Genomic DNA, 17,150 nt, shown 5'->3' with positions numbered 1-17,150 from the left:
CATGGTGATTAGACCTTAGAATAGCTGAAATATTCCGTGGCCTTCTGCTTTACGTTCCAGTCTTTAAAATGATTAATTGGAAATGGGTGAGGGCTAAGGATTGAGCTATGGCTGGCTGTGCAACCTGCTCTGAGTGAGAGTCTCTGTCTGGAGTGTGACGCTGTCTGGAGTATTTCAAACTCCAATATGTTTATGAGCTTGAGAGGAACAGCTTAAGAGGCCTATGGGTATCTGTTTTAATACCCCTTCACTTTTCATTCTGTCAATGCAAGGATCTGCATGTTTCAAATGCATACCTCAGCTATTAGCTGGACTCCAGCTTGAACTGGAATTATTCCCATTCACTTCATTATGGCTTTATCTTGACTGAGCTATCACTCAAGTCATTCAACTGGATACAGTTGCAGTGCCCCTGGACTGTCCGACAGATGTGTTATCATTGGCCTTGCACAGATGTGTCCTTGGAGGAGTTAACCCCAAAGAAGACAGCTCAGAGATCCAAAGGGGGTATGGACAAAGGTTCAGCTACAAGCTTAGTTCTGGGCAGCAGACCTTTAGAATGGTATATTGGCCTTGGAGGGAGTGCAGTGTAGATTTACCAGAATGATACCAGGACTCTAAGGGTTAAATTACGAGGAGAGATTATACAAACTGGGGCTATAGTTTTGAGCTGCATGTTAGAATTTAGATTAAGGGTGATTTGATCAAAGATATTAAGATATTAAGGGAAACTAATAGGATAACTAAAGAGAAATGATTTTTGCAAGTTGCTGAGTCTCAGGCTAGGGGAGCAGAAGCCTAAAAATTAGAGCCACACCTTTGAAGGGGAAGTTCAGAAAAAAAATCTATTGTATATTTTATAAATTTGATTCTCCTCAACGCAATGCCAAGATGACACTAATTTCTAAATGTGCATGAACTTTATTTCCAGTGTTTATATAATAATTTAAGACGTCTTCTAGCTCAGCTTCCGGTAGCCCCTGTTCTGTATGTGTGTGTGTGTGTATATATATGTTTACTTTGCTGAGTCAACAGCCAGGCTTAACCAATCAAGCACAGTGAGCATAGATCAGTTAGCAGACTCACAATCAAACACAGAGCAAGTGTATACTACAGCTTTGACATGCAAAGGGTGGTACAAGTTTGGAACTCTCTTCTGGAAATGGCAGTTGATTCCAGATCAATTGTTAATTTTAAATCCAAGGTTGTTAGGATTTGTGAAGATTATGAAGAGTTATGGGGCAAAGGCAGAGATATGGGGCAAAGGGAAGAATATGGAGTTAGCTCACAGAACAGCCATGATCTTTTTCAAAGCTGGAACAGGCACAAGGGGCTAAATGGTCTCTTCCAGTTCCTATGCTTATCCATGAAATTGCCTGTCTGGTAACCTTTAATTTCTACTGAGTATTAAAACTTACTTAGCACGCAAAAGCTGAAAATTAACCCTTTCCTTAGAGTCTCAGTATTGGACTCCTGAGATACTTGAATGGACATGTACTGTATGTACTGACGAAGAACAGTGGAGGTAGTTAACATCTTCCATTCTCCCCCACTTTAGCTCTGGCTGTCCAAGCGCGTGCACTGAAGGAGGAGAATGACAGTCTGAGGTGGCAGCTGGATGCCTATCGGAATGAAGTGGAGCTCCTTAAACAGGAGCAGGGAATGTTCCAGCGCATGGATGAAAGCCACACCAAGGATCAACAGCTCCAGTTTCAACAACAAGCAATGCAGGGCATGCAACAGGTAAGTGAACACACAGAGAGCAATGCAGGACTTGCAACATACATGCAGCACCTCTGTTTCTCTCTCTACATTTGTTTCCTGATCTGCTGATTATTTCCAGCATGTTTTGTTTTTATTTCCAATTTCTACTATCTGCAGTATTTTGCCTCTGTTGTGCATGTGCGGGCAAGAGTGTGTGTGTGTGCTTGTATGTCTCAGTTAAAAAAGATGATGGCTAAGTATATTTATACTAACTAATAATCTGCTTGTACATGGCGCAGGGAAATCATTTGGCATGTGCACCAGCTCCATTACCTCAACCCTTGGAGTTTAGCCAGCCAGGGTGCAGTAGGAGGATTTTGAGGGACCATGAATCAGGGGGTGGTGGCAGAGGACCAACTCACATCCTGTCCGGCTGCAGCCCTCCCCGAGTCTGTATGTAAAAGAAGAGTGCGAGCTTGAGTAACCTCCTGCCCCGCCCCAGCCCAGCCCAGCAGAGTCTGGTAGCATGTGAAGTATGCAGCACCTTTAATAATCTTCCAGACCCTGGGAGGTCTGTTTTGTGAGACACCGCCCCCACCTCGTCCCCTAAGTAGCCTCCTTCTGACCTGCTGCTTTGATGGTCATGTACGGCGCTCCAGATGTTGTCACAACAATGGATTATCCATTCTATACTAGTTACCTAATTTAACCTGAGACACATTCTCAAGCTTTTGTTAAACATTTTCCAGTTCATTGACCTCAGTCACTTCATAATTTCAATTAATGTTAATGACATCATCTCATTGCTGTGACTCATTTATAAACTGAGGAATCACGGTTTGGAAAAATTACCATTGCTATCTGGACCATATCGATAATCCAGCATGTTCAGCATGACAGTGACAGAGGTGTTGCTGGATACAATCATAATTTGACATTTTAGCTGATGTATGTTAATATGGAATTTTCCAGCAGGAATTGCTCCTGGTAATGACAGCTGCGGCTCAGTCTTTACTGGATAAGTTTATGATTTGGATTAAAACTTCAATGAGTTCCAATATTGTCTTTCATAAAGAACCTTCACATTTTACTCCACATTCAGAAACATTCACAATGGCCATTTCTGAAATTGGTCTTGGGAAGGGAATGCTAAACAGACAGAAAGGCCTTCAGTTAATGGAGCTGAACAGTGGCCGTGTGGTATAGCAGGTTGCCGATATTATACCAACTGTGTACCAATCCTGACCAAGTCCAATTTCAGCAGTGCCGGTGAGGAACCTTTTTAATTGTGGAATAAAAAATGAAAAGCAATGTCAAATTTCACACCTGAAGTGTGTAATAATTGTGCAGCACTCATTTGATTCTGTGAATAACATCAGTGTTGTTTCTCATTAGCAACTACTCACACTGCAGGAGGAATACAGAAAGAAGGAATTAGAACTGGAGAAAATGAAGGAGGAAAATTCACATGTACAAGCATTACTTGCAACTCTTAAAGAAAAGGTAAATTGCTCTGTCAATATCGTTGCACATTCAGAGGATTACCTGGCCAAGCAGCATCTTTCAAGTGGAGTAACTCACTACAATTGAAGGATCCAACATTTTATCTTGTGAGCTTCTGTCTAATGTAAAACGGTGGCTCATTGATCTCAAGTTGATAGAGTATCTGATTTTGTGCATTTAATAATTATTTCTATTTGTTTACGGGGTGGGAGTGTCACTGGCCAGGCTATTATTTATTGCCCATCCCTAATTGCCCTTGAGAAGGTGGTGGTGAGCTGCCTTCTTGAATCGTTGCAGTCCATGTGACGTAGGCGCACCCACAGTGCTGTTAGGAAGGGAGTTCCAGGATTTTGACCCAGCGACAGTGAAGGAACAACGATATATTTCCAAAAACAAAAACAAAAACAGAATTACCTGGAAAAATTCAGCAGGTCTGGCAGCATCGGCGGAGAAGAAAAGAGTTGACGTTTCGAGTCCTCATGACCCTTTGACAGAACTTGAGTTCGAGTCCAAGAAAGAGTTGAAATATAAGCTGGTTTATTGTGTGTGTGTGGGGGGCGGAGAGAGGGAGAGAGAGAGAGGTGGAGTGGGGGTGTGGTTGTAGGGACAAACAAGCAGTGATAGAAGCAGATCATCAAAAGATGTCAACAACAATAGTACAAAAGAACACATAGGTGTTAAAGTTAAAGTTGGTGATGTTATCTAAACGAATGTGCTAATTAAGAATGGATGGTAGGGCACTCAAGGTTTAGCTCTAGTGGGGGTGGGGAGAGCATAAAAGATGTAAAAAAAAATAATTTTTTTTTCTTTTTCTCTTTTTATAATGGAAATAGGTGGGAAAAGGAAAATCTATATAATTTATTGGAAAAAAAGAAAAGGAAGGGAGAAACAGAAAGGGGGTGGGGATGGGGGAGGGAGCTCACGACCTAAAGTTGTTGAATTCAATATTCAGTCCGGATGGCTGTAAAGAGATTGTCGGAAGATGAGGTGTTGTTCCTCCAGTTTGCGTTGGGCTTCACTGGAACAATGCAGCAAGCCAAGGACAGACATGTTGGCAAGAGAGCAGGGTGGAGTGTTAAAATGGCAAGCGACAGGGAGGTTTGGGTCATTCTTGCGGACAGACCGCAGGTGTTCTGCAAAGTGGTCGCCCAGTTTACGTTTGGTCTCTCCAATGTAGAGGAGACCACAATGGGAGCAACGAATGCAGTAGACTAAGTTGGGGGAAATGCAAGTGAAATGCTGCTTCACTTGAAAGGAGTGTTTGGGTCCTTGGACGGTGAGGAGAGAGGAAGTGAAGGGGCAGGTATTGCATCTTTTGCGTGGACATGGGGTGGTGCCACAGGAGGGGGTTGAGGAGTAGGGGGTGATGGAGGAGTGGACCAGGGTGTCCCGGAGGGAGCGATCCCTACGGAATGCCGATAGGGGGGGTGAAGGGAAGATGTGTTTGGTGGTGGCATCATGCTGGAGTTGGCAGAAATGGCGGAGGATGATCCTTTGAATGCGGAGGCTGGTGGGGTGATAAGTGAGGACAAGGGGGACCAAGTTGGGATTGTGTGTGGCTTGGAGGGGAACTTGCAGGTGGAGGTGTTCCCATGTATCTACTGCCTTTCAGGTGTTGGAACTCATGGGTTTGGAAGGTGCTGTCTAAGGAGGCTGGGTAAGTTGCTGCAGTGCATCTTGTAGATGGTACATACTGCTGCCACTGTGCGTCAGTGGTGGAGGGAGTGAATGTTTGTGGATGGGGTGCGAATCAAACAGGATGCTTTGATCTGGGTGGTGTCAAGCTTCTTGAGTGTTGTTGGATCTGCACTTATCCAGACAAGTGGAGAGTATTCCATCACGCTCCTGATGTCTGCATTTTAGATGGTGGACAGGCTTTGGAGAGTCAGGAGGTGAGTCACTCACTTCAGAATTCCCAGCCTCTAACCTGCTCTTCAAACTACAGTATTTATATGGCTAGTCCAGTTCAGTAACTGGTCGATGGTAACCCCCAGGATGTTGATAGTGGGGGATTCAGTGATGGTAATGCCATTGAATGTCAAGGGGCAATGGTTAGATTCTCCCTTGGCTTCAAATTGTGCAATCATCAGCGAACATCCCCACTATTGAACTTATGATGGGGGGAAGGTCATTGATGAAGCAGCTGAAGATGGTTAGACCCAGGACACTGCCCTGCGGGACTCCTGTAGTGATATCCTGGTCCTGCGGATGAGTCATTCACTGCAACCATCTTCCTTTGTGATAGCAAGCTGTTGGGAAGGCAAAAAGTACCTTAGCTTTTATTACAAAGACTATAGAAGTAAAATAAATTTAATCACAGTTATACAGAACAGTTGTGAGGCCACATCTGCAGTACAGTGTGGAGTTTTGGTCTCCTTACTTAAGGAAGGGCATACTTATCCTAGAGGGAGTGCAGTTCACTAGACTGGTCCCTGGGATGAGGAAGATTGAGTAGGCCTGGTCTTTATTGTCTGGAGTTTAGAAGAACGAGAGATGATTGAACCCAAGCATATAAAATTCTTCAGATAGATAGATATTCCCTCTGGCTGGGAAAAATAAATCATGATGCCAGAGTTATAGGATAAGGGGGTCGGCCATTTTGAACTTTGATGAGGAGATATTTCTTCACTCAATGAATCTTTGGAATTTTCAATCCAGAGAGTTGTGGATGCTCATTCATTGAGTACATTCAAGACAGGTCAATAGATTTTTGAGCCTTAAGGAATTTAAGAGATATGGGGATAGTGTGGGAAGGTAGAGTTGAGGTGAAGAAGGTCAGCCATGATCTTGTTGAATGACTGAGCAAGCTCAAAGGGCCAAATAATCTACTCAAGCTCCTAATTCTTATGTTCTTTTGATTTTTCATTCCGTTCACAGTTTAATTGTTTTTTGTATTGAGGTTTGAGTGATATTCCAGTATGACAGTTTAGCGTCGGTACTTTTTAAAGGTTAAAGCTAACTTTCTGTCTGCAACTCAGTATCATTGCTAGTAAGGAGATTTTTTTTGCCATTTCTTAGATCTCTGCTATCTTTACTTTCCAAGCATGTAGAAAAGCACATCAGTTGTATTCTTTAACATATAATGGTCATTTTGCTGAGGTGTTATTCAAGGTTCGGCTTGGAGCTGCTATACAGTCATTCACTGCAATGAGACAAATTGACTGAAGCAGCAAATCACATGATGGACACAAGGTCAGAATACAGAATATCTTGCTGATATTGAAAGCTATAGGCCCAGCAGCATTGTCACTTTGACTCAGCTGGCATAACTCTTACCCGCTTGTCAGTAGGTTGCGGACCCAAGCACCCCTCCAGGTATTGAGCACAGAGCCCAGTGAGGACCTCAACAATGAGGGAGTGCTGAATTATCACCCAAAACTCTGCTGCACATGTCTTAGCTTGCACTAAGTCCTATACCCCTATCACCTCTACGCTTGCTGACTTACATTGGCTCTCAGTCAAGCAAGGTCTTGATTTTAAGATTCTCATCCTTGTTCTCAAATCACACCATGGCTTCACCCCTCCCTATCTTTGTTACCCCCTCCAACCCCACGACCCTCTTGAGATATCTGCCTTCATCTAATTCTGGGCTCTTGTGTATCCCTGATATAAATTGCTCCATCATTGGTTGCCTGGGCTCTAAGGTCTGGAATTGCCTTCCTACACCTCTCCGCCTCTCTATCTCACTTTCCTCCTTTAAGATACTCCTCTGACCAAGCTTTTGATCACCTGACCTAATATCTTGTGTCATACTTTGTTTTATAATGCTCCTGCAAAGCGCCTTGGATGTTATATTACATCAAAGGCACAATGTAAATTTTTGCCCTTGTGTCTCCTGGAAACGCCCTCAATTTAGTCGCAGTGCCAAAGTGCTTAAAACTGGCCTTCAGAATCAACACTGCAACATAAGTCAATGCATGTGTTGCAAGTATGCAGTTAAGTTGTCTCTGAGACTGCTAAGTTGACAGAGGAGCCACACGATTCAATCAAAAATACACTGTGTGGCTTATCCAGTGACGTGTGTGACTGGCTGTCCCTTCTGTATTTGGATGATCACAATTTAAAGTGGGGGCAGGAGGGAGAGTTATTTAATTTGGGTGTTGATATCAGTAGGACCTGCTGGTCTTTGACTTTTTAAAGAGCTCAGTTAGTTCCTGTAACTAACAAAATTATCAGAAGAAACGAGCAACTGAAATTATAGGTTAACATAGAGATCACAATTAACCATTGCTTATTTAACCTATTTGAGCAGCCAGAATATTCCAAAGCCCAGTATAAGATTTGCTTGCTTCATGATATATTCTTCAGTAGATTTTGTTTGGCAGTTTATCAGGTATGCTCTGTTACTCCTGTTACTCTCAAAGATCAGGGGAATCCTACTGAGGCACAGGACGGACCCAGTGGTGAAAATTTAAGGACCGATTTTCTGTCCATTATCCTGTCAAAACCTACTTATGTATTCAAGCCGGTAAAAATATTCTCAAGAGCATCAGGGGCCTCCAACACAACTGAAATATGGGGAAGCTGAAATATTGAGAGAGAGAATGGCAGAAACATTTAACAGTTGGGAGATACTAGGGCAGGGTTTTGTGGTGGGGGAACCCCAACATTGGGATGAAATGTGGGTCTCAACCCTGCACTTTTTCAGGAACAGTACATGACAGAGATTTTTTGCAGGATTGGCCAAATTGTGGCCGGAGGGCCAAATAAGGAAGGCGGGCAGGCTCCTGAAGCTTGAGGTCCAATATGAGGCCTTCCAAAATCACAGAATCACACAGTGCAGAAGAGGCCCTTCGGCCCATCGAGTCTGCACCGACACGAGTGAAACACCTGACCTACCAACCTAATCCCATTTACCAGCACTTGGTCAATAGCCTTGAATGTTATGACGTGCCAAGTGCTCATCCAGATACTTTTTAAAGGATGTGAGGCAACCCGCCTCCACCACCCTCCCAGGCAGCGCATTCCAGACCGTCACCACCCTCTGGGTAAAAAAAACTTTTCCTCACATCCTCCCTAAACCTCCTGCCCCTCACCTTGAACTGAAGGAGCTGGAGCCTGCCATTGCAGCTAAGGGAGAGAGCGGGTGTCACCGTCTTAAGACACGTTCTCAGCACATCCTGGGACTCCTAGAACTCCAAAATCCTGGAACTCCCTCCCTAGCAGCACAGTGGGTGTACCTACACCACAAGGACTGCAGCAGTTCAAGAAGGCAGCTCACCTACCACCTTCTCGAGGGCAATTAGGGATGGGTGATAAATGCTGGCCCAGCCAGCGAAGCCCGCACCCTGTGAATGAACATAAAAAATATTGACAAAACTGAAGAAAAGAAAGGGCCGAAGCTGCCAGGCCATCATTGCAGAGGGCAAACCCTTTCACAGGGCAGTCTGTGGTCACAGCTGTAGCCAGGTGGATATGGAGGCTGCAGTGAGGCCTCAGAGCAATCCAAGTGTGCTAGCACCCCAGGTCTGCCATTGAGAGGTTGCCTCTGAGCATCACTCATACTCCCGATGCATCTGGGAGCCTGCAGGCTGCCTGGAACATATATGATCAATGTCCTTGGGCCTTTTAATTCAGTTAACAGCCTGCCCTTGTGCCTTGTGGGCGGACAGCAAATCCAGGCCTTAACCAGCCTCCAGGAGAATCACCAGGAGTCGGGATCATGTTGTGGAATCAGCATGCCTGTTAGTGGCGGGAAACCCTGTGCCTGTTCGCCTCTCTTCTTGCTCCCATATCAGCACCAAAATCCTGCCAAAGTAATGACAACAATTTGCATTTATAAAGCTCATGGATAATGATCGGAAGCAGGAAAATGTGCAGGGCTATAGCGAAAGAGGAGGGAAGTGGGACTATTTGGATAGCCTTTTCAAAGAGCCATCACAGGCACGATGGGCCAAATGGCCCCCTTTTATGTTGCTTCTTTTTCTGATTCTATAATGTATAATACACGCGGCTGAGAACCATTTCTAGTGAGTCAGAGATTCAGTATGTCACCCCCTGTATATTAAGGCAGGTACGTTCTAGATTGCTTCATTTGATCATTACTGAATCATCCTCCCAAAGTTCAGGTAATGTCACAAATAGAAAAGTTTTCATCCTCATTATAAGGATATAATTGTGGGTTGGGGAAATGTGACTCTCTCCCCTCAAAGGCAGAAATGTTCAAAAATCTTTCTTTCCAACCCTTTGTGATGTCAATTAAACCAATGTAATTGATGACTAAATCAGACAGTATTGGTCAACTCAGATTTCTCCCTGAACCTTTGAGAGAGTTCATTATTTATCATGCTTCTCAAAACCTCCCACCCATGTTATTAGTTTTGCTTCCTTCTATACACAGATTTCTTTGCGAAACATATTTCTCAGTACCTGCCTGTTTTGCAAAGTTTAAATCCATCTGTGATTTCTTTCATTATAGTAAATGGTTCCATATTTGCTGCACAGCGTAGGCCAGGAATTGCTGCAATATTATCAGGACCGCTAGAAACTCCTCTCACGTCCTGTGCATCGGCATTTCATTAATGGAATTTAGCTCAATATTTAATTGATCTGAATTGAAGGGTTTAGTAATCCCAACCCTACATGAGGCCTGTGACAGTATCACTTAACCATTTTCATGCATGGCTTCTCCTGTCAGCCCAACTAACATAGCCTAATTATCTTTTTCCGATATTGACTTTCAGTTTTCATTGTAACATTGAGAAGCTGCAAGTAAACATGAGCATAATCTTCACTCAAAGCACCTTGCAGGCAATGTCAAATAGAGGGAAGTGCAGTTTCATACCTATCTTTTGGAAGGAAAGAGGATATTTTGGGTTAATTCTTGGTGTATTGTTGAACTTTATTCAAACTTTTTCAGTTTCTCTCTCAGTGTTGGAACCAAGGTCAATAGTCTATTGATGCTCTTCACCATGTTTGCCTGATCACAACTACCCAAAGAAATTTTTGATTCCAAACCTACAACTGCCAATCAATGCCAGTCTTTAGGTTGAGGCTCATTCATTGCTACTAGATAATTGAGGCCATCGGATGACAAATATCCTCACCACACACTTCTCGAAGACAAAACAAATGCATCAGCACAAGGGCTAGAGGCAGGAAGGCTATCTCTCTAAACATATAATACACTCCAAGTAACACTGGTTTGGCCTCAACTTTAACAGTGCCTCTAGTTCTGGGTGCCACACTTCAGGAGGGACGTGAAGGCATTAGAGGGGGTGCAGTAAAGATTCATGAGAATGGCTTCAGGAGTGAGGAACTTCAATTACGTAGATTGATTGGAGAAATTGGGACTGTATCCCTTGGAGAAGAGAAGGTTGAGAGGAGATTTGATAGAGGTGTTCAAAATCATGAGGGGTCTGGACAGAGAGATAGAGAGAAACTGTTCCCATTGGTGGGAACGTTAAGAACCAGAGGGGACAGATTTAAAGTAATTGGCAATAGAAGCAATGGCGACAGGGGGAAAATCTTTTTCATGCAGTAAGTGGTTAGGATCTGGAATACACAGCCTGAGAGTGTGGCATTCAAGGCATTCAAGAGGGAATTGGATTATTACCTGAAACGGAAAAATGTGCAGGGCTATGCGGAGTGGCACGAGGGGAATCACTCCTTTGGAGAGCCAGCACGGACACGATGGGCCAAAAGGCTTCCTTCTGGGCTATAACCTTTCTATGATTGTGTAATCCCTCCCACAAACCAAAGATGGAGAAGATCCAGAATATTAACATTCTTTATAATGATGGTTTATACTGTGCAATAAAGTTATTTGATCGTAATGTGAATGCTTCTCAACAAGCATCTGTTGTCTAATAGCCCAGAACTTGCTCATAATTTTCCTATCAATCTTAGTTAAACTGGCCTTCACTACAGATAAAAAGTGTCCACATCCTTTTTCTATATTAAACATAATTAATGCTGGGCTTATTGATGGAAGTGGAGTTCAAGTTTGAAAGCAAAATTACATTTCCAGCTTATGAGAAAAAGTTACTCTGTTATTTGTGCAAACAAATCCATGATATTCCTTGAATTATTTCCAATGGCGCTGAATCAATCACAAGTTTAATCGCATACACTGGAAGGATTCTGAATTCACGAGCTTCTCCAGCTTGCTGAGTAGAGATTAATTACAGAAATAAAGCTTTTGTCGTCTTGTTCCAGCACCAGTGATGCTATTGGCGAATATAACTTTCCATAAAACCTTCTGAAGATTTGAGTAATTAGTGCCTGCCCTTTTTGCACCATTCCTCTGTTCTCTGTCTCCCTGAGCTATGAACCTCTACGTGGGAGGATGCACGACCGTGTGCTCCTGGGACAGAAGCTAACTTTCCCCATTCCCTTCCCCACCCCTTCCCAGCTGGGAAGAAATCATAGATATAGTTCACACTCCATGGGGACCACACTTGTCCCTGGAGCGTGAACTAGCCACAGTGAAGGTGTACTGCTCCAGAATGGGTAAATCCGAGACCCAGTATCAGGCCAACAGACTGATGTGTTCTGTTAATTTATTCACTCACAGGATGTGGGCATCACTGGCTAGGCAAGCGTTTAGTGCCCATCCCTAGTTGCCCTTGAGAAGGTGGTGGTGAGCTGCCTTCTTCAACCGCTGCAGTCCATGTGGTGTAGGTACACCCGGTGTGCTGTTAGGGAGGGAGTTCCAGGATTTTGACCTAGCGACAGTGAAGGAACGGCGATATATTTCCAAGTCAGGATGGTTTGAAGCCAGGTTTGGAGGGGTATTTCCAGGTGGTGGTGTTCGCATGCATCTGCCCTTGTCATTCTAGATGGTAGTGGCCATGGGTTTGGAAGATGCTGTCGAAGGAGCCTTGGTGAATTCCTGCAGTGCATCTTGTAGATGATACACACTACTGCTACTGTGCATTGGTCGTGGAGGGAGTGAATGTTTGTGGATGTGGTGCCAATCAAGTGAGCTGCTTTGTCCTGGATGGTGTCAAGCTTATTGGGTGTTGTTGGAGCTGCACTCATCCAGGACAGTTTTCCATCACACTCCTGACTTGTGCCTTGTAGATGGTGGACAGGCTTTGAGGAGTCAGGAGGTGAGTTACTCGCAGCAGTATTCCTAGCCTCTGAGCTGCTCTTTATCGCTAGTCCAGTTCAGTTTCTGGTCAATGGCAACCCCAGGATGTTGGTAGTTGGGGATTCAGTGATGGTAATGCCATTGAATGGTCAAGGGGAGATGTTGGATTCTCTCTTTATGGAGATGGTCATTGCCTGACACTTGTGTGGCGCGAATGGAAGAGTAAATGATCTGTGGTGTGAACCGTGCAGCCAATACATTACTGCCTATTGTTATTGTCAGTGATAGCAGAGGAGAACACCCTGTGTGATTCACTGTGCCACTTTATCCTATTAACATAACAAGGGAGCTGGGCTACCACATCTGAACTGGGTAGGAGGGAAATTTACAAATCAGTCAGCAAGACTTAATATAAGCAGTGACCAAGTGTTAATGCAGCAATGAGGAAGGGTTAATATAGCAGGAAGCAAGGGTTAGTATAGCAGTGAGCGATAACTAATACAGTAGTGATCAAGGATTAATACAGCAGTGAGCGAGGGTTAATACAGCAGGGAGCGAGGGTTAATACAGCAGCGAGCAAGGGTTAATACAGCAGCGAGCGAGGGTTAATACAGCAGCGAGCAAGAGTTAATACAGCAGCGAGCGAGGATTTATGCAGCAGTGAGCGAGGGTTAATACAGCAGCGAGCGAGAGTTAATACAGCAGTGAGCGAGGGTTAATACAGCAGCGAGCGAGGGTTAATACAGCAGCGAGCGAGAGTTAATACAGCAGCAAGTGAGGATTAATACAGCAGCGAGCGAGCGTTTGTGCAGCAGTGAGTGAGAGTTAATACAGCAGCAAGCAAGAGTTAATACAGCAGTGAGTGAGGGTTTGTGCAGCAGTGAGCGAGGGTTTGTGCAGCAGTGAGTGAGGTTTAATACAGCAGCGAGCGCGGGTTAATGCAGCAGCGAGGGAGGGTTAATGCAGCAGCGAGTGAGGGTTTGTGCAGCAGTGAGCAAGGGTTAATAGCAGTGAGCGAGGGTTTGTGCAGCAGTGAGCGAGGGTTAATAGTGAGCGAGGGTTAATACAGCAGCGAGCGAGGGTTAATGCAACAGCGAGCGAGGGTTTATGCAGCAGTGAACGAGGGTTAATACAGCAGTGAGCGAGAGTTAATACAGCAGTGAGCGAGTTAATACAGCAGCGAGCGAGGGTTAATACAGCAGCGAGCGAGGCTTAATACAGCAGCGAGCAAGGGTTTGTGCAGCAGTGAGCGAGGGTTAATACAGCAGCAAGCTAGGGTTAATACAGCAGCGAGTGAGGGTTTGTGCAGCAGTGAGCAAGGTTTAATAGCAGTGAGCGAGGGTTTGTGCAGCAGTGAGCGAGGGTTAATAGCAGTGAGCAAGGGTTAATACAGCAGCGAGCGAGGGTTAATGCAACAGCGAGCGAGGGTTTATGCAGCAGTGAGCGAGGGTTAATACAGAGTGAGCGAGGGTTAATACAGCAGTGAGCGAGAGTTAATACAGCAGTGAGCGAGTTAATACAGCAGTGAGCGAGGGTTAATACAGCAGCGAGCGAGGGTTAATACAGCAGCGAGCAAGGGTTTGTGCAGCAGTGAGCGAGGGTTAATACAGCAGCAAGCTAGGGTTAATACAGCAGCGAGCGAGGGTTTTTGCAGTAGTGAGCGAGGGTTAATACAGCAGCGAGTGAAGGTTAATACAGCAGCGAGCAAGGGTTAATATAGATGGAGCGAGGGTTAATACAGCAGTGAGCACGGGTTAATACAGCAGCAAGCGAGGGTTTGTGCAGCAATGAACAAGGGTTAATACAGCGGTGAGCAAGGGTTAATATAGCAGACAGCAAGCCTTAATACAGCAGTGAGCAAGGGTTAATACAGCTGTGAGCAAGGGTTCATGCAGCAGTGAGCAAGGGTTAATACAGCAGTGAGCGAAGGTTAATACAGCGGTGAGCAAGGGTTAATATAGCAGTCTGCAAGCCTTAATATAGCAGTGAGCAAGGGTTAATACAGCAGTGAGCAAGGGTTCATGCAGCAGTGAGCAAGGGTTAATACAGCAGTGAGCGAGGGTTAATATAGCAGTGAACCAGGGTTAACACAGCAGTAAGCAAGGGTTAATATAGCAGAGAACAAGGGTTATAATAGCAGTGAGCAAGAGTTAATATTGCAGTGAACAAGGGTTCATGCAGCAGTGAGCCAGGGTTAATGTAGCAGTGAGCCAGGGTTAATGTAGCAGTGAGCCAGGGTTAATGTAGCAGTGAGCAAGGGTTTATATAGCAGTGAGTAACCGTTAATATACCAGTGAGCAATGGTTAATATAGCATTGGGCAAACGTTAATATAGCGGTGAGCGACCATTAATATAGCAGTGAGTAGGAGTTAATTTAGCAGTGAGTAGGAGTTAATTTAGCAGTGAACAAGGGTTAATACGGCTGTGAGCAAATATTAACATAGCAGCCATCAAATAATATAGCAGTGAGCAAGGGTTAATCTAGCAGTAAACAAAGGTTAATATAGCAGTGAACAAGGGTTAATACAGCAGTGAGCGAGTGTTAATACAGCAGTTAGCAAGGGTTAATATAGCTTTGAGGAAGGGTTAATATAAAGGGAAGCAAGGATTAATACAGCAGTGAGCGAGGGTTTATGCAGCAGTGAGCAAGGGTTCATGCAGCAATGAGCAAGGGTTAATACAGCGGTGAGCAAGGGTTAATATAGCAGACAGCAAGCCTTAATACAGCAGTGAGCAAGGGTTAATACAGCAGTGAGCAAGGATTCATGCAGCAGTGAGCAAGGGTTAGTACAGCAGTGAGCGAAGGTTAATACAGCGGTGAGCAAGGGTTAATATAGCAGTCAGCAAGCCTTAATATAGCAGTGAGCAAGGGTTAATGCAGCAGTGAGCAAGGGTTCATGCAGCAGTGAGCGAGGGTTAATACAGCAGTGAGCGAGGGTTAATATAGCAGTGAACCAGGGTTAACACAGCAGTAAGCAAGGGTTAATATAGCAGAGAACAAGGGTTATAATAGCAGTGAGCAAGAGTTAATATTGCAGTGAACAAGGGTTCATGCAGCAGTGAGCCAGGGTTAATGTAGCAGTGAGCCAGGGTTAATGTAGCAGTGAGCAAGGGTTTATATAGCAGTGAGTAACCGTTAATATAGCAGTGAGCAATGGTTAATATAGCATTGGGCAAACGTTAATATAGCGGTGAGCGACCATTAATATAGCAGTGAGTAGGAGTTAATTTAGCAGTGAACAAGGGTTAATACGGCTGTGAGCAAATATTAACATAGCAGCCATCAAATAATATAGCAGTGAGCAAAGGTTAATCTAGCAGTAAACAAAGGTTAATATAGCAGTGAACAAGGGTTAATACAGCAGTGAGCGAGTGTTAATACAGCAGTTAGCAAGGGTTAATATAGAAATGAGCAACAGTTAATATATCAGTGAACAAGTGTTAGTATAGCATGGAGCAAGGCTTAATACAGCAGTGAGCAGGTGTTAATATATCAGTCAGAAAGTGTTAATACAGCAATGAGCCAGGCTTAATACAACAATGAGCAAGGGTTAATATAGCTGATGGGCAAGGTTTAATATAGCACTGAGCAAGCGTGAATAAAGCAGTGAACAATGGTTAATACAGCATTGAGCAAAGCTTAATACAGCTAAGGAAGGGTTAATATTCGCCATGAGCAAGTGTTAATATAGCAGTGAGCAAGTGTCAATGCAGCAGTGAGCAAGGGTTAAATTAAGCATTAAGCAAGGGTTAATGAGACAGTGAGCATTGGTTAATACGGCCGTGATCAAGAATTAAAATAGCAATGAGCATGGATTAATACAGCAGTAGGCAAGGTTAGTGAAGCCGAGCAAGTGATAACGTAGCAGTGAACAAAGGTTAATATCGCACTGAGCAAGGATTAATATAGCCGTGAGCATTATTTAATACCCGCAGTGAGCAAAGGTTTGATCAAGGTTTACAATAACAATAAGCTAGGATTAATAAAGCAATGAGCAAGGTTAATGTAGCAGAGCAAGTGTTAATGTAGTAGTGAGCAAAGGTTAATATAGCAGTTAGCAAAGGTTAATATAGCCACGAGCATTATTTAATTCCGTAGTGAGCAAAGATTAATACAGTAGTGAGCAAAAGTTAATATAGCAGTGAGCAAGGGTTAATCCAGGGTTAATATAGCAGTAAGCAAGAGTTAATAAAGCAGTGAGGAAGGGTTAATAAAGCAGTGAGCAAGTTTTAATTTAGCAGTGATTAAATATTAATATAGCAGTGAAGAAGGGTTAATATAGCAGTGAATAAGTGTCAATATAGCGCTGAACAAGAGTTATTCTAGCAGTGAGTAATGATTTATATAGCCTTGAGCATTAGTTAACACCGCAATGAGCAAGGGTTAATACAGCAGTCAGCACAAGATAATGTAGCAGTGAGAAGAGTCAATATAGCAGTGAGCATTAGTGTAGCAGTCAGTAAGAGTTAATATAGCAGTGAGGAAGGGTTAATAAAGCAGGGAGCAAGTGTTAGTGTAGCAGTGAGCAAGGGTTAATGTAGCAGTGAGCACGGTTTTATACAGCCATGAGCATTAGCTAATTCTACAGTGAGCAAGGGTTAACACAGCGGTAAGCAAGTGTTAGTGTAGCGGTGCGCAAGCTGTAATATAACAGCGAGCAAGGGCTAATATAGTAGTGGAAAAACTCAGCAGATCTGACAGCATCTGTGGAGAGAAAGAGAGAGTTAACATTTCGAGTCCGTATGACTGTTCTTCTGAATTAAATAGAAGTAAAAATGTGGTGAAATATAAACTGTTTAAGGGAGGATGGGACAGGTGAAGCTGGATAAAAGGTCAGTGTTAGGTGGAGGCAAAGGAGAAATTGCAAAAGATGTCATAAACAAAAGGTCAATGAGGTGTTGGTGGTG

The 17,150-nt window shown here is 43.9% G+C and overlaps 1 protein-coding gene across 4 annotated transcripts in view; it reads left to right on the top strand.

Moving 5' to 3' along the window:
- Positions 1 to 17,150, top strand: part of enox1 (ecto-NOX disulfide-thiol exchanger 1) — a 303,520-nt gene that overhangs the window by 251,615 nt on the left and 34,755 nt on the right. For all 4 annotated transcript variants that reach the window (XM_041211429.1, XM_041211428.1, XM_041211431.1 and 1 more), the window contains 2 exons: positions 1,559 to 1,743; positions 3,100 to 3,207. In XM_041211429.1, coding sequence (XP_041067363.1) covers positions 1,559 to 1,743; positions 3,100 to 3,207 — 293 coding nt within the window. The remainder of the gene's footprint in view (positions 1 to 1,558; positions 1,744 to 3,099; positions 3,208 to 17,150) is intronic.

This window comes from Carcharodon carcharias, chromosome 18 (genome assembly GCF_017639515.1).
Source record: "Carcharodon carcharias isolate sCarCar2 chromosome 18, sCarCar2.pri, whole genome shotgun sequence".
NCBI lineage: Eukaryota > Metazoa > Chordata > Chondrichthyes > Lamniformes > Lamnidae > Carcharodon > Carcharodon carcharias.
This window is presented reverse-complemented; position numbering and strand designations above follow the sequence as displayed.